The 18,952-nt window shown below is 34.6% G+C and overlaps 1 protein-coding gene across 1 annotated transcript in view; it reads left to right on the forward strand.

The window, feature by feature from the left end:
* LOC109393849 (protocadherin-9-like) overlaps nt 1-16,190 on the forward strand; it is a 374,712-nt gene extending 358,522 nt beyond the window's left edge. The window contains exon 3 of the mRNA XM_019663516.1: nt 13,997-16,190. Within this exon, the coding sequence (XP_019519061.1) occupies nt 13,997-14,370 (374 nt within the window). The 3' untranslated portion in view covers nt 14,371-16,190. The remainder of the gene's footprint in view (nt 1-13,996) is intronic.
* The last annotated feature ends 2,762 nt before the right edge of the window (nt 16,191-18,952 follow it).

Raw genomic sequence — 18,952 nt, forward strand, 5'->3', positions numbered from 1 at the left:
TTGCCTATAGTTCATAGGAAGTATTGTTTCTCAGCTGATCTCACTTCTCTGGATTAGGGGTAGATGACCATAAAGGATTTTGAAGTTGTATTTGGACCAGTCAGGTCTTTTAAGTTTAGATTTCAACTGGAAAGTTATCTCAAAGGACATTTATTGTCTTCATATCTGGTGATTTGCAAACAAAAACAAAAACAAAAAAAAATTTCCCTCATTTTCTCTTATCTTTTATATTACAAATTATCTTGCCTATTCATTCTCTGGTCTCCTGCATGTATTCTTTTGAACCTTCCGTAGTTCTTCATAGCTTCCAGGCACATGTACCCTTCCCTTTCCTGACCCTTCAGGACTAGGAGCAGTAATATTTTTCTACTTTTCCAGGCCTTTGCCTCCTTTACTGCCCCTTATGTGTTCACATTCCCCAGCCCACATTCTGCAGAGTCACCTCATTAAATGCTTTTCAATTAATCCTTTTGAGTGCCATCCCTTTCATGCCAGGACATTGAAAGAGACCCAAGCTATGCCAACTCATGGGGAGGCATACTTTCACATTGTGATATGATAGATGCCTCAAAGCTTTCTCTATCTCAAAGCCACATTCATCTGCCATCATGCTTCAAGCATTCATGTATTTGGACTGAAGCATCTCTATAAAGCTCTTCCCAAAGTGTAGGTGTCCTTCCAAAGGATAACACTTAGCATTTGGTCAATAACATTGTAAGATTAATGAGCTTATCAGAGTAGCCAACTACCAATTATACCCAAGAGACAGGCCATTTTGATGAGACAGATTGGAAGATAATAAAAACATATTTAATTGCAAAGGGATAGCAGATCTAGATAGGAAGCAAATGTGATTAGCCATAACTCCTTCAGAGAAGTTACTGAAATAACCCAGAGAAAGGAAAAAAACAACCCCTCAGAAGACAAGGTCAAATTTTGCTTACCAAGGGTTTTTCTTCTAGCTAGAGAATTGATGACAGTCCATCTTCTCTGTTTTGTTTTCTTATATTTAGTAAGAAATTCTATTCTGAGAGTAATACTAAATTTCCTAAAATTTTGCATGTAAATGTCAGCTTAATCTTGAGAAATATTTAAATATTTTTGATTAAATGTTAAGAGTACATTGATGTTGCTCCACAATTTTTTTATCTCAGAAAAAAGATAAATGGTCCGTGTCTCATAATGGCAATTGAAGTCTGTTGATGATAAATACAACATTGTATCTATTGAATAGCTGGGACTTAGGTCAACTTCTAATAAAATAGTGAAATACTGAAAAAGATGTAACTTGTCTACTATTATCACAATATTATAGGCTCTGAAATTAGGTAGAACAAAGATATTGCAAAAAAATCTCAGCCAAACTTATATAGATGTTATAAAATTCACATGTATAATAATATTTATTATTTTAAGAGAGAAATTTATCCTCCAAGACCTATATTAATGAAGTAATTTCTCTGGATTTGCAAGGTGCACTCAGAGATAAACATACATTTTAGGTTGGAATGGGTAGTCCTATGCATCACCCTGAGAGGGTAAGATTTTGCTCCAGAATACTCTATTATACAGGCCATTTTCAATAATGAACTACTAGCCTTTTCAACAGCCCCCTTAGGAAATGCTTTCAAACTATAACATTATACCTTGCATTTTCAGAGTAATTTTTCTCTATGTACAACTGAGTTTCAGCAATGAATTTCACTGTGGTATTCTAAATACAATCTAATGTGGCATATTAGCCACATTTCAATCACCTTTTCCCCTTAAATTTGTGAAAAGTAATTTCATCTCTTATCATTGTAAGCCAATCTATGTATAGAGAGTCTAATCAACTTTTAAGTTTTTCAATATATTTCCTAATCTATATAATTTGTCTAAATATCCCCTTGATGTGTACCCAAAAGGGCTAAACCCTGTACAGTTATGTGAACCTCATTAGAACTCTCTTTCAGGATAATTGCTAATAATTATATTGGTTTCTGCAGGCTTTAAAGAATTATTTTGTTATGTATCCTGTAAATATGGTCTTCTGAAGACATCTAAAGAACTCTGTTTGTTAAAGGAATTATGAACTTTCTGGAATGATTAACTAGTTTGTTGAGATATAAGAAGTAACCTAATTATGCCTTACTTTGGGACATTCTACTTACTTCAACTCCAGAGTAAATTAGCACATAGGTTATTTTGTCCTTATAAATACATTTAGTCATTCCTAATAATATCTTAGTGATTCTTTTGCTATAAACTCTTAGCAATGTTTCTTATGTATAGGTAAGAACTATCTGATTATTGACTGTTTTCTGAATGTAAATTATTTGTTGCATAATGTTTAAATACAGGTTTTATGTTAGGTCACTGGGACGCACCATAAACTTTATTTATTTTTTCTTTCAAAATATATCTAGTAATTATTCATAATGTACCAGACCGGTTATCAAAAAGCAAATTACCTGGCTTTCTGGTGCTTACATTCTAGTGTGGGAGCTAGACTGTTAACAACTGTAGTGTGACAGGTAGCAATGAGTGCTATCAAGAAAAATATCAGTGGCTAAGGAGATAGAGAGTGAGTTACGTAGAGCATATTATTTGTTTTCATAAGATGGTCAGGAAATGCTTCTAAGAAGAATCAAATTTGAGGACATAGCTAAGTAAATTGAGAGAGTGAGTTACTCTAAAGACATGAAAAGGATAGTTCAGGAAAAAATAAGAGCAAATTACAGGCCTTGAGACCTCATTAATCTGGGTGTATTTGAGTCAGAGCAAGAAAGTCAGTGTAACAGAGCAGAGGGAGTAGGGTTGGGTCGGGGAGAGTATGCAGGGCATGGGGTATGAGATGAGAGTTGGGCAGAAGCCAGATACTGTAGACTCTCAGGGCCATGGGAAAGTGTGGCTTTTACTCTCATGTGATTGGAAGAAGAGGAGTGATTGTCTGCTTTTAATATTGTGTTAGGCTGCATAGAACCCGAATACATGCACATTCTAGTCCCTAGAACATGTAACTATATTATCTTCCAAGGTGAAAGGGACTTTGCAGATGTGATTAAGTTAAAGGTTTTGATATGAGGTTATTCTGGTTTATCCACATGGGCACAATTTAATCACAATTGTCCTTCTGAGAGGGATGCAGGAGGAGTCAGAAGAGGTGATGTGATACAGGAAGTGGAAATTGAAGTGATGTGCTTTGAAGATGGAGGGAGGGCCCAGAAGCCATGGAATAGCCATGGCTTCTAGAAGCTAAAAGAAGGAAAGGGAATGGATTCTCTCTTCAGAGTTTCAAGAAGAAACAAGCCCTGTCAACATCTTGACTTTAGCCCAATAAAATTAATTTCAGACTTTTGATTTTCAGAACTGTAAGAGAATAAATTTATGCTGTTTCAAGCCACTAGGTTTGTGGTAACTTTTTTTTTCAGAAGCAATGGGAAATTAACATAAGTATTATATATGCCTTTTGTTATTAACTGCAGCATGGGATGTCAAAAGACTGAAAGAAGGGAGTCCTATTAGGATGTAATAGTGGGGCTTGGGCTGGTGGGTTTGCAAGAAAGTAGAAAAGCTAAGGAACTTGCTGATTGATTGTGTGACTTGAGTAAAGGACAGATGTATTACTTTTCTATTGCAGAATAACAAAATTACCACTGTTTAGCAGCTTATAGCAACAAATATGTACCATCTCATTTTTCATCTATCTCTTACCTCAGGAATGGGCTGTCAAATCCAATATCAAGGTATTAGCCAAGCTGGACTCCTCTCTGGAAACCCTAAGAATCAATCTACTTTCCAGTTCATTCAGGTTGTTGGGAGAATCCAGTTCCTTGCGGTTGTAGGACTGAGATCTCTGTTGTCAGACTTGCTGCTGCCCAGTGGAGGTTGCTCTCAGTAATTAGAGGCTTGTCTCAGCTCTTTTCCAGGTGGTGCTTTCCAATTTTAAAGCCAGCAATGGTACATCAGATCCTGCTTGGGTTTCAGATATGAGCTCCCTTGTGCTACCAAGTAGAGAAATGCCCTGCTTTTCAAATGTTCACATGTTTTTGTTGATTATCTTAGGCCCACCCAATAATCTTTATTAATTAACTAAAAAGTCAACTTTAATAGTCAATGAGTAACTTTGTTACATCTGGAAAAGCCCTTTTGCCATTGTTTAAGTTTGGGCTTCCATAACAGGATACCATACACGCAGTCGCTTAAACAACTGATATATATATTTTTCACAGTTCTGGAGGCTGGGAAGTCCAAGGTTAATGTGTAAGAAAAATTGGTGTCTGGTCAGATCCCTCTTCCTGGTTTGCAGAGAACTGGCTTCTTGCTGGATCCTCAAGTGAAAGAATAAGAGAGAGAGCTAGCTTTCCGGTTTCTCCATATAAGAGTACTAATCCCATCATGAGGACCCGACCCTCATGAACTCCTCTGAATTTACGGAAATCCCAAAGGTCCCATCTCTAAAGGCCATGTCATTGGGTGTTAGGGTTTCAACATCTGAATTTGGCAGAGGGTCGGGGGAAACAATCCCTCAGTTCATAGTAGGCATATAAATTAACATAATCACTTATGTAATATCATATTCATAATCCCAGGGATTACACTGGGGAATATTGAGGGGAGAGGCATTTTAAATTTCTGTCTAACAGGTGCCACGGCTTACCCTTTTTTTTTTTTTTTCTGAATTGAGCAAGCAAGTGATCATTGTGCTATATACAAGAGTGGTAAATACAAAGAGAAAAGCAAGTTTAAAGGAAAAAAATAGCAAGACTTATGTAACTTCAAAATGCCAATTAGAAATCTAAATGATGCAAAGGAGCTGGTGGTGGTCAGATATACTGATATGCACACACTCCCGCTCCTTTCCCCAGGAGAAAGATAGCTGGCTTGAAGTATAAATTCTGGAATCACCAGCATATATATGACATGCTAAGGCCACATAATTCTGAGAGTTCACCCAGAGAAGGTGTAGTTAAACACTGAGCATTCCAACATTTAGGAGTCTGGAAAAGGTCATGGTGCCCTCAAAGCAAGTTGAAACAGAGAGGCTAGGGACAGCGTGGAGAAATCAGGAAAATATGGCTACACCAGGGAGCATGGTGGAATTGAGTATTTTTGGGCCCCATGCCAGAGCTACAGAATCTGAATTCCTGGATGAGGTCAAGTAAGTTATGTGTTAACAAGCCCTCCAACTAACTCTGATACATGCACAAGTTTGAGAACTTTAGTTGTTTAGACAGCTAGGAAAGGAGAGCATGAGATAGCAGGCACCATAGTCAAAGTGGGATCCTTGCACAATTGCAGCAGCAGCATTTGAGAGATTGTTAGAAAGGAGGGAACTCAGGACTCACCAACATTTACTGAATCCAAATATGCGACTTAAGGATTTCCACAGGTGGTTCATATGCGCATTAATGTTTGGAAAGCAATTGTCTATACTATATTAATTCAAAGTGATAGGAAGACAGTACAGGTATAAACACACATACACACCACACACCCCTACAAATCACATGCGCCATAATTGAAATTTTATTCCATTTAAAACATAATCCTCAGGCATTTCATAAAATATATGAATTTTTAAATCTTTACATCATTAGAGGATAAGTAAAATGTTCTCCCCAAATTGGCCAGTGTTTTAATCTCCTGGGTTTCTCTCTATGCCCTCTGAAGACAGTGAGAAGTAGAGCCTCTAGCCTAGAGACAAGAGAGAAATGAGATTGTGGTTATAAGTGTCCCGGGTGAAAATTATCAGAGTACACTAAGCAAATGAAAATTAACTTTACCTGTTTTTGTTTGTTTGTTGTTGTGTATTTTGATTTTTTTTCCATTTTAAATAAATATGTGTGAGGTATGGGAAATGGTGGACATTGCATAAAGGCAAATCACTTCACAATATTGTGTACTACTGGCCTGGGTTCAGATAAGCAACTGAGAGTGTATTAAGAGGACAAATGATTATATAGGTCACTTCTTCATTTTAACTTGGATCTCAGCCTGAAATTAATCTAAATAATTACTGCATGCCTTAACACCTTAGATTTGCTCTTTAAAATGTCTCATGCATCATGTAAGACTTATATATTTTTTGAGAAATAATTCAAATTGTAAGAAATGAAGAATAATTCAAGAAATAGCAGTATCTGAATGAGTTTTTTGAATGATAGACCTCAAAAATGAATAAAAGAAATGGTAAGCTATAGAAGAAAGTAAATATGATCTGCAATAATGTAAATATGATCTGCAATAATATAAATAAGGTGCTTCACATGAAGCAATTCGGTTAAAATTTGAAAGTTAATTTAAATAATCAATGAAAGCCTATCTCTTGAGACCATTGTCATTCAATTGATTGCAATGTCAAATACTAATGGTGAATATTTACAATTATTAAAGATAATTTTCTTTTCAGTAATTAGCTTTAGCAGATGAGAAAAAAGCAGCTGCTATGCATGCCATGCTGAAGAAAGCTAAAGATTTAAAAGGAAGTGCTCTCCATTCTTTGTGAGCTGTAAAGTCTGTCCAAATAGAAATATCCTCTCCAGCAGAGAATCTGCCGCTTGAGCTGGCCACATGTTATTGTATTTGGACTGTCTCCATGTGCAAATGTTGATTTTTCATCTGTGACCAAGGAAAAAATCTGTATGAGGAACGTGTAAAACATTTAATCCTTGTTTACTTGTTAACCGAGGTTTTGTCAAATCCTGCTGGTGTGGGGTTTTTTGCATTTGTTTCTCAAGGTGACTGCAGATGCACTCACAATGCTGTGTTTAAATCTAAGCTAGGAGGAAAGCTTTGATCAAACCATTAGGTTTTTGCTTGGATTTAGAAATATAAATCTTGTTCTACATATAATTTCACATTTCAAAACCTAAATGTGGCCTAAGTAACAGAGTAATCTACAGGAACAATTGATTTATAATTTTTTGTCCTCTCTTGGGTTGGCTTCTTATTAATAAAATGAATATAATGCTGAAAAGTTTGATTATCTATGACAAACAACAGTGATGTTTAATAAAAGAAAAAGCAAATGGTAGAGGTCATGCATCAAAATCCAGTGTTTTACTCTCAATTTATAGATGAGAGACTAAGAGCTAGAGAATCTAACATCGTTTTCAACAAATCCACGATAATTCATGCTTCACTGGGGCTCACATCTAGTTTTCTCTGTTTGCCCAGTTATGATGATCGTATATCTTGAGATTTCTGGATTGCTTCTGATTTTAGATATGATATGCAACAATCTCTTGAACCAAACATGCGATTAAATAAAAAATATTGAATGAATGAATGCATGAATGAATGGAAAATATTTTTTCCATAAATATACTAAAATTTGCCAGATCTAGTTTTGGATTTAGATATGCTGTTTCATGACAATGCTATACTATTTCATGTAAAAGTTTGAGTTATCATGTCAATGACATTTACATACTTTGTTTTTCTGTAGTAAGAGCAGAATGATAACTAATAGTTATGCCCATAAAACATTGATTTAAAAGTGTCAATTGGGCATAGTGTAAAGTGACCTGAAATAAAAAAGGGAATGTGGGCAATGCTGAACAATTTCCTGTTTATCATGACAACCCTCATATTTGAAATTAAATTTTACCATATTTAGATGGGAAGCAAATTAGTTGATTTGAGTTGCAATAGCAACTGTTCAATAAATATAGAAACTTAGAAAATGATGTTGGAATAGTCAAGAGTCGGGGTTCCTGTCACCTGAATTTGTCTGACATTTTTTTAGGCCCCTTCTAGATTTACATAAACATTTAGCTGTAAACTTCCACTCAAACTAATTCACAAAAATTGTAAGAAATTGTTATGTTGCCATACCTTGTCTCAAAAAAACAAAACAAAACATAGAAATAAACTAAGGGCGAAAATGAGCTAATAAAATCACTACATTTTCTTGTACAGGTCTCCTAAAGATACTAAAATTAACTGATAATGTAGTGGGTGAGAATATTTATTTCCATGAAATTTTATTAGAAGAAGATTGATTAAGGAAGGAGCACGTATAAGAATTTGATTTTCCTTGGTGTATTAATAACAGCAAGCGCAAAGCAACATTATGGGCAAAAGGCCTACATGAAACTTGAGAAATGTTATCACTATGCCTAAATATCAGGGCAACTGCTTCAGCAAACCTAAATCAGTGGATATACCTTTCAGTTTAAGGTGTTTAGTGATGAACGACTCGTGGCATACTACACCTATGCTAGGGTGATACCTGTGGACATATGGCAGAATTGGAACTTAAGAACAGATTTTCCATAAAAGTAGTGATATAAGTTCTTACACAACAAGGACATTTTGACATGACAATCAGGTGTGTTTTGCATGCAAGAGGTGTAGTTCTATAATAAAAATTGAACAAAATGAAAAATTGAGTCAGATGTGATGTATTTGATCCAATATGATATAAAAATGACTGATCTATTTTATAATTCAATTTTGTCAGTCAGTGTAGTCTTATTTTGCCCAACAGTTAAAAAAAATCTAGGGAAAATTTATTCTCAAAAAAAGCCAACCTTTCATATGGGTTGAAATCTAATCAGGAATAGGACAGGTCTCATGATTTTTTTTTTTTTAAGTATCAGTCTCTACTTTAGAATTAAAAAGTTTCAATTACATGGTTTTATCAGGTTGAAAAGCAGGTGGTCAACAGGCCAGAAGCTACTTGTAATTACAGCAGTGAGTTAATCAATGAAGTAACAATTCTGCTTCCAGGTATAATAAAACGAGTTCAAGGCTCACTCAAGTATGCTACCATTTAAGTATAGCTGGAGATCCATTAACTTGGATTCTTTCACATTTCAAACATGCATCTTAAAAGTTAGCAATTCAAGCAGCTCTCTGACAGCTGTTGCCTAAACCATAGGGAGAGTATTTTGTTTGGAAGAGTATTTTGTTTGGTTTTGAGTAAGAAGGTGAGTTGTATAAAGATGGAGAGGCAAATACGTTGAAACCTGGTATAAATATTAACTGAGACAACTTTAAAGAACCTTTTCGTTTTGGGCTTTTGTTTTTTATTTTCAACATTTATTTAAATGCAGAGACAGTTTTGTCAGCACTTGTATCTTTTTATACATTCAAAGACCAGGAAAAATAAACAAACTCATGGATTGCAGATTGTGAAAGGGAACAAATAATTTAGGTTTAAAAAAAAATTTGAATGTTTCAGTGTTGAAAAATTCATGATGGGGTATTGTAATTATGTTTAAGAGAAAGAAAACAAATTGGTGTAATGTTGAAATCCTGATCTGGATTCCAAATAGATATCGTATGATGTAGAACAAATAGGATATTATAAAATATATGGAAAAATTGGAGAAACAGGAAAACACATGCATGAGTGCACACACTCGTGCACATGTAAAATCTCAAGACATTTATTAAGAACCAGTGATGTCTGATTCATGTGATGAATGTGAGGTATTCAATAAATCCATGTTAAGGAAATGTATGAATGAAAAATAAATATAATTATTTATCAATTACTTATAGTGATAACATTCAAAATAATTATATGTCATAGATTAAGAATACTATATTATTACATATACATTTTGCAGTACTAGCAAACATTTCCTGATATTTTAAATGTTATGTATTTGATGGAAAATCATAGATTATTTTTAATCATGTTTTGAAAATGAAAATATTCAATATCATTTTTTAAAGAATGCTTTTCTCCTATCTAAAAGCATTAAAAAATTAAGTCAGTGGTTCTAAAAATGAGAGAAACAAATTGGAAATGATTCAATGTCTAGTAAGCTTCAGATTATAAACTTTTAAATGACAGAGACTGTTTTAGAGAACCCATGGAATGGCTGTTCCTTTCAGTAATTCATCATCCAACTTTTTTTTTTTAACCAATTCATAAAACAGACTTTATGAAAGACAACTTGGAACCATTGTTATTTCCCAGAGTAAAACTCATTGTTTTCTTGTTTCCCTTTTAATATCAGGGCAACTACTAGGAATTGTGTATATTCGCATCCCTCCCCCTGCTCCCCCGCCAAAAAAGAAAATAATAATAAATAAAATTTTCTCTGTTTAATGTCAGGTCCCGAAATAAAAATTTATGAAAACATAAAGCGAAGTATATTTTCAAACAATACAGCTCACATTTTCCAGGGCATAATCAATTCGGTTAGTAATATTTTTATTAAAAAAATGATAATAATGCTCTCTTGACCCAGTAATGAGATTTTGGCAAAAGGTTGGTCAGTTCCCCTTCTTGAGTAAGGCCACACCCCAATACTTCCCTTGTGCAGCACTCAGTCTCATTGGTCGCTAAGCACCCGTCCTAATTGTCCAGCAGTCAGGTACCAGAAGACTTGGGACAACCTCTATGCCCTGGAGTCGAATAAATTACTCATTTAGTCCATCCACAGAGAACCCTGGGAGCCTACCTCACCCCACCCTTCTTGCAGTACAGAAGCTGCCCCCATGTTCCACCTCGCTGTGACCCTGTTTCTGGTTCAAACCCCTGTGTGGCCATGCCTGATGGCCTTTTCTTCCCTGGAGCTCTTAGTGACAAAAGCTTCTGGCTTTCATCTGTGTGTGTCATTGTATTATGTGCCACCTTTAGATGGGTTTTTAAATCTTGTACAAAAATAAGCTACCTAAAACACTTATCTAAGAATCTACAAAACTTGTCTAACTGTACTTATAGACTTCATCCAAAACCTTCAAACTTATTTACAAGCATGAATCATAAGAAGTTCAAGTCTCAAAAAAGCAATTAATATATCTAATGGACAGAAACTCCTTTTTTGCAAGTTAATGGCTTTTTATAGGACACACCAATTTTAACTGTAAATGTTTTAAATTGTCAGTTATCTATAAGAAGAACTTTCAAAAAATAGTAGAAATGATATAGCTAGGAAGAAAGTGTACCTGTTACCTTGTAAAAGGACACACCTCCCTAAATCATTAACTGCTTCTTATTTCTGCACAATGATACCTTTTTCTCCTTTCCCAATCACTCCTTTTAAGGCAATTATTTGTTTCCTAGGATAGACCACAACTCCAGGAGGATAGTATTGTCATCTGTTTTGTTCAGGTATATTCCTGGTGACCGTCACAATGTCAACATATAGTACACACTCAGTCAGTATTTATGGAATAAAGAAATATTATCGGTTCTGAAAAAAAAAAAAGAATGTACTCTGTTTGTTAAATTGTGTCACTCAGTGCTGAAGACTGAGGGTCCACATACACTTATACAAACACATAGTTCTCAACCCTTGAGTGGTATTTCTTAATTCAGTAAGATGACGATGTGTGTTGGGTGAGGCTATATTAAAAATAACTTTGCATATTCTCCATTCACTCTTTTAGATGTACTCCATGAAAAACTGATTCTATCAATTAGCTGAAAATGTATTTTTCCCCCCTTTGGATATATTAACATGAACAGAAAAACTTAATGGTTCTGGAAAGGTAAAGATTAATAAGAGTTGGCCTCAAGATATATTATACATCAAATTGGTGATTAACTACTTTATCTCCACTGATTTCTAGAGAGGAGTGATTATATTTAACAGAGAAGTTTAATTCATTTATTAACTCTCAAAAAGCATTGCTAGGCAGAGATTTGTTGCTAAGGAAGCTTTGGGTTTAATGTTTGTGAAACCAGTGTCTTCTACTATAATTACATAAGGTTTGTCATTAAGGGGAACATATTTGTAATAATTTCTCAGAACATTTTCAACCTCATAAAATTTTTATTAGCGATTAATATTATTCATAGATCATCACTATTGATTAGGACTAGGAGGACTCAGAAGATCGATGTTGTTGTTTTTTCATCAATTGATTTTAAATCTAGTTGGGAGAAAACAAAAATAAAAACAGATACTAATGAATGTACAGAAACTCCTCTAAAAGGCAACAATGTCATTAAGGCAAGAGCTGAGGGAGCTCAATGAGGAAATTTGCTATTTATCAATAAGGGAAGATCTGTGGAAATCATCCAGGTGCATATGCGACATGAATTGACATAGTTTCGGAAGCTTTCTGTGGTCTGTGGGAAACAACTTGACCCTTGAAAGAGTCAGTAATTAAATGAAAACAGGCCAGGTGAAAACCATCTTCTAAGCTTGTAAACCTAATGTGAGAGTGGGAGGATGAATTGGTTTGAGTAAAATGTGTTAGCTTTGTGGATACGAAGTCACTGAGCTCACAGAAGCAAACCTAAAAGGGAGAGATTGGTTTGAACTTTGAAATTGTGGGCAGACTTTGGAGGGCAAAGAAAGGTTCACAGAGAAGCTTAAATTAAATACCCTTGGAAGTTAGTCATCATTGGAGGAGGTTTATGAGAGAAATAGTTTTAAGTAATGGACATGTGTTTATGTAAAATAAAACTGTTTGCTTTAGAGAGAATGGGAATACGATGGGTAGGGATTTTAAGGTTATCCTAAAGAGTAGATATTTAGATTGAAAAAAAGCAACTAAATTTGAGTTTGTATGAAAGAGTACCTTTTTAGCCATATTTTTTTTCACATCTAATGTCCATTCTGATGTTGCCTGTGTTTTGTGAGCTAAGGTATTTGCTATCAGCTATTGCCTATCTCAGCAGGTGTGTTTTCACATGCAAGAAAGAGCTAGAATATTGTTAAAACCAGTAGATGATAACATGAAATCCCCACAATTATTGGACACTAGAAAATATTAGTAGTGCTAACTTGGGTTTTAGCCAAGGCCTACATTTCAATTGTTTACTTATTTTTGTTGTTTATTAGAAAATGTGCTGATATGTTTTCTGCAATTTCTTCTGCACTTTTATTCTGATGACTCTCTGCTTTTGAGAATGCTTTATGCCTCAGGCATTCTTACTTATCCACTTAACCTCATTCATAAAATCAATTCTTAATTTCCAAGCTATCACTTATCAATTGACTATTTAATCAAGGAAGAAAAACAAAAACAACAGAAAAAAAACCCAAAAAACGTTTTCCTTGACTATTTGGCAGTTATTATTCAGTAAAAGGCTAATTTCCTCTATATAATAAAAGAGTTTTTTGAAACCATGGCTAAAATGTATGTTCTACATTATCTGCTGGTAAGGAGAGAGAGACAGAAAGAGAGAGAGAGAGAGAGAGAGAGAGAGAGAGAGAGAGAGAGAGAGAGAGAGAGAGAGAGAAACAGAGAGAGAGAGAGTGAGAAACAGAGAGAATGAATTATCTATGATGACTCTTTACCCCTGAATATTAGACTCCATGTGATCCAATTTGCAACTTAGCTATAGTTTTATATATTACAAATCTCAAAAATAAGTTAAGCTTGGAAGGAACCAAATGCTGTCTTTGGATGCAAATGGCTTCTTTATTTAGTTGGATTTCAGAATGCTTCCCACAGACCAGGTGTGCTGTTATTAATATACTGTAGTTAAAATATTCTTTAAAATGATTATTGCTTTTTTAAAATGTAAAATTAATTTTATATGATTTCATCTATTAAAACAAATATTAACATGGAAAACACTATTTTATATAGTCATTTCGAGTATTTATTTTTAATCTGTTTTAAGTAGTGCTGTTGCAGCTTGTTTTCATGGAGTTGTAGCATTGACATATTCTCAAAATTTCACATACTCTTGTTTATTTCTCATAAATATGAGCTTTTTGTTAAGAATTAGGACTTAAATTAGTAATAATACATACACCATAGAAAGAGTTGATTAAAATGATATATCATGGGTAATATTTTTTACCCTCATCTGCCTGTCTATGTATTTACTTATTTTTCTGTCTATTTTTCTGGATGTAAACAAAGGCTCAAGGAGAAAAACACATAATTCTTGCCTCTGCAATCAAAAGAAATTTGATTCCTTGTATGTTATTCTTAAAAGGATGGGGTAAACATCTTTGAATTATTTAACAGTATACTTTTCATGAGCAAATGAGATCACGAATGTGCTTTTCCTCTAGGAGATAATTTTAAATGAAAATTCTAATCACTTTCCCTTCTTATTTTCTCTGTCTCTTGTTCTCTGCAGACGGTCCTCTGGGCCCACGTGGATTAGCTGAAGCTACAGAGATGTGCACTCAAGAGTGCTTGGTTTTGGGTCACTCTGATAATTGCTGGATGCCTCCAGGCTTGGGTCCTTATCAACACCCTAAATCCCCTCTTTCAACCTTTGCACCCCAGAAAGAATGGGTCAAGAAGGACAAGCTTGTGAATGGGCACACTCTGACCAGAGCCTGGAAAGAAGATAGCAACAGGAACCAGTTCAATGACCGGAAGCAGTATGGCTCCAACGAAGGCCATTTCAACAATGGCAGCCACGTGACAGACATTCCTTTGGCCAATCTGAAGTCTTACAAGCAAGCAGGAGGTGCTGTGGAGAGTCCGAAGGAGCACCAACTCTAAAAAAAGAAAGGAAGAAGAAACAAAAGGCTGGATGGGAACTAATAACTTTAATCTAAATAGACATGCTAATACTGTGTGTGTCAGAGCTTTATGTATTCAGTAGATCTCTACAACTATGCCCCTTATAGCAGGGATATTCATAACTTTGTGTTAGCACTATGGAGAATACAACGTTTTACAACATAAGAGAAAAGATAGTTCTACTAGCCATGTGATCTTGTTTACTAGAATCAATTATTCTTCAGAGGTCTCTCCATTGTGAAATACCCTTTTTTTTTTAATAGCTTTTTAGTTTGACCCTGGACTGCTGCTATGATAAATAGAATATGCATTTGGAGAGTAAGAAAGTCCCATGGATTAGAGTGACTGACAAACATATCCAGTTAGAAAATTGTGCTCTTTTTGTCACTGATTTGTGTTGGGACTACTATACTTGACATTATACTTCAAACGAAACTTAAAAAGATAAGCATTAAACCTATTGTGCTGTTAACAACGTTAGTGGACACTTGTAAGTCAGTGTTAAAGTATTTGTAAATAGAAGCAAGTTATTATTAACAACTTTTGTGTAATTATAACGTTCACCTAAAAAATGTTGTAGCATAATTCTGTATTTTATGGTTGCTTCCTTCCTTTTCCTTTTTTGTTTTATTTGCCTCTTTGTCTTAATTTTGTTGTTTCTTTTAGTGAGGTGTTCTGCGTTAGTATTCTGTCTTGACACACATTGTTCAAAGAATCTCAAACACTTGTGTTTAGAAACAGGTTCTGGATACTTGCTTCTTTTATGATAGCTTATAATGCTGGGATTCTGTGTAAAATAAAGATAAAATGTAAAAACTTTATATAAAAAAGGACTTCTGCAAAAGCTTGGAAATTCAGAACCGATTTTCTTGACATCCTTATTTTCAAAGTAGGCAAAAGCAAATCACTTAATTAGTAGCATTAAGTGAGAGAGTCATGGGAAAGTGTTATCCTTCAGAAAGTGATATAATATCATGTACTTGTCACTCATGAAAAACTAATGTATCAAATTTACATATATTAAAGTAAAAATTACTATTCAAAAAATAGTTTCAATTGGGCAAATGTGTGTCTACAACTTTGTTGAAATGGCAGAGTTTGTGTTGATCCTCATATACAATAATGTTGTTGTAACACAAGTGTTAGACCATAGCCACAAAATATTTAATGTGTTGTGCCTTCATGATGTAACAGAACATTCTCCAGGTAGGGTAGTTTAGGGAAAAAAGGGATAAATCTCTAATTATTGCTGTTTAACTGTTTGTTATCATAGTTGGTCAATGCCTGGCAGGTACCAGCATCTCGTCACTTAGGTCAAACCAACAGAGTGACAACTAATGTTAATAAGATCTCAGTTGCACGTGCAAAACAAATCCAAATTCGAACATTCTTAGGAGGTTTTTGTTAAGGCATGACAGATGATTTAAACAAATAAATAGCATGCAACAAAATGTCTTTACTGAAAGAAGTGAAAGTTATCTTAATGCCACCGTTCAACATCAGTTTAAAAGTTAAAAAAAATAAAAAAATAAAAAAAAGGTTTGCTAATCTGATAGTTAATTTGTTCTTACCAAAAATGAAATTACTTTGTAAATAGTGATTCACATTTTTTCACAGCATAATGGAAAATAATGGGTAGGGGTGCATTGCTTATTGCAGTACATTTTTGTCGGTTTGTGAGGGGTGTTTGATGACTTCGACAGAATCAATATCTAAACAATTATCCTTGTTACTGCTTTGCCAGTTCCACGTTATTTACAATTATTCAGCTCTTGCAATAAATGTTCTGAATTCCTGATTGTAATGTGTTAATTCTTGGTCAACATCCAAAGTGATGATTTCTACTCTAATTGTTGGATAAATATATGTTGATAAAACTTGACTTTTAATTAGAAATGAAGGAAGACTTGTTAGGGGTTTAATTCCTATGTTCTGAATATATGGTTCCAAGTTAGAGTAAAATTCCCCTAATGGTTTAGTAAATCATTTCTGGGGAAATTCATGGAGAAAACTGGTTCACTTTCTTGTCACGATTCAAGCAAGTTTCATTAAAGTGAAATCCCAAGACAGAAACTGGGCAGTTAGAACTGATTAGTTAGTAAAGTTATCTTCCTGACTCTTCGTGTCTTTAATAAGATTTGATAAAGCAAACTCTCACGTATTTCACTGTTGGTCATGGCAGAACAGAATCATTCTAGGTTTAAGGCCTTGAAACAAAGGCCAAAACTTCATCTATATTTTTTTCAGATTAGGAAAATAGGCATAGAAAGCTGTCAAGGATAAAAAGATTCCCTCACACGTATGCCATATGTTTATATTCACCGTAGAGCAACTGGATCAGTTGGGCTGTAGGCTAAATAAGCAGACCTGGTTCTTCCTCTGGAGCTTTTAAAGAGTTGGGAAATAAGACTCAGGAAATAGAGACAGAGATATTTGCTTGGACCAGTGACTGTACATGAAACCCTGACCGTTTACCTCTGAATAAGCCAGACTTCTCCATTATTCTGAAGCATACCTATAGCACCATTCTCCTGTCCTTCACAGGAGCCTGCATCAGGACACAGAGAATGAAATAATCTCAAAAAGAGGTCTTCTTTCTGAAGAAAAAAAAAATGCCTGCACAGTTCCTGTCTCCATTTTTTACCAATCAGATAAGTCATTCCTCTCTGTCTTGAAGAATAAAAGATGAGAAAAACTAAAATAATTCATCTCATATTTTTCCCTTCCAATAAAGAGTGGAATAGAAATATTTGCTCTTACCAAGGCAGTCAGTTACATGCTCTGTGAAAAATTTAATAGTGATAACATCACAAACCGTACTGAAGTATTTACTCATCTTGTAATGAGTACATTCATAATGACTATTTCTTAAATATCATCCACATTGTTTTAGACATTGAAAATTACAAATTGTCATTTACCTGGAAATCCTAGGAAAGCACACCTATATGAAATGTATAAAAATAATGACTTGAATGACTTTTTTTAGAGTGATTATCAAATATCACAGTGCTGTACACTGACACATTTTCTAAAACAGGCATAAAAAAACTCTGTGAAGTTGACTATGACCAATTTGAATGGGTATTTCTACACATACACTAACATAAAATATATATTTACATAATGGTCATTCATTAAGACAACCAAGTAGTCATTTCATTGCACTGATGCTATTCAGCAAATCTCACTCAGCATAGAGTGGTGCTCCCAACTCCCCAGCATCCCTTAGCTAAAGCTAGAAATGCAGCTGAGGCCCAGAAGCCCTTCTAGTATTTATTAAACTCTCTTGGATAGGAGCCAGGAATGGCTAATTATTAGTAGTGAGGAGTTTTGGCAGCAAGGAATGAAAGGAATGCCTTGTCAGTTTCAATTCTAATAGGAATGCCAGTGTGTTACTTCATAAGAGGGCAAACCAAACTATGAAAAGGAGGAGCGGTGTTGCCAGCCTAAAAATGCTTCATTGTTCTGCTTTGTTTTAAACAGAGCTGATCTTCTCTCCCTAAAGGAAGCTCCTTCATTGGTTCTTTTGAAAGAGCCTGCTTTCAAATTCGCCCAGTGTTCTTAAAGGCACAGTGATCACATAATGAATTCTCTATATACTGTTCTTCCTCTTTCACAATTACCAGTATAAATTCTAGTAGATATCAATCAGGCTTTTCAGTGTTGAAAAAATGTAAAATCATTCTCTTAGTTCTAAAATACCTTCAAAATACTGTTAAAGCATGACTATCCCTATGCTACTTCATTCACATTAGTTCCTTCAAAGTATAAATTATAAGCTGTGGTAGGTGATCACGGCTCTTATCGGTTGCTTCTTCCTTGACACTTCATGGCTTGAGGTGACCGCACAAGCCTCTCTCACACGCTGCTGAATTCACCCCAGTGCTGTCCACCCACCACAGAGATGCTTCTTGCAGCCACCAGCCTCAGAAAAATGCTGAACTTATAGCAGCTATCATTTTAAACTCCATCTTATTTCTTCCACAAACAACTTTTAGATTGCCCCTCCAAAAGAAAAACATATATTACAGAAAAATAAAAATGACAGAAAAATTACAAACAAAACAAACACACACACACACACACACACACACACAAAAAAAAAAAAACAGGAAATGGAGACAAAGGGAATGTGTGTGTCTGTATTTTATATATATTCATAAATTCATGTCATCAATTCTGTATACTTTCCAAGAATGGTCATATATATTTGTCTTTTGGATTATTGGGAACAAAAGAAGAAAAACAAACAAACTTAAAACAAAACAAAACAAAAAACAAGCAAACAAAGAGAAGCACTCCATTTACCAGTAAATTGAATAATATAGGTTTTTAAATTTCAGTGGATTGCATTCTATCTTTGAGCTATTCTTCAAAGTCTGATAACAAATGGACCATTAAAAAAATGTTTAAATGGGCTCATATTTTCACAGTTTTGCTTTGTTTTAAGTAATAGTTTGTGTAAATCATGAATCTGATTTGTAAGTTCCACCCTTTGGAAAACATCATAATGGCATCTATGCTGGTTCTCACCCCACTCATATCACCGAATTTCCTA

The sequence above is a fragment of the Hipposideros armiger genome, unplaced genomic scaffold (genome assembly GCF_001890085.2).
Source record: "Hipposideros armiger isolate ML-2016 unplaced genomic scaffold, ASM189008v1 scaffold_392, whole genome shotgun sequence".
Lineage (NCBI taxonomy): Eukaryota > Metazoa > Chordata > Mammalia > Chiroptera > Hipposideridae > Hipposideros > Hipposideros armiger.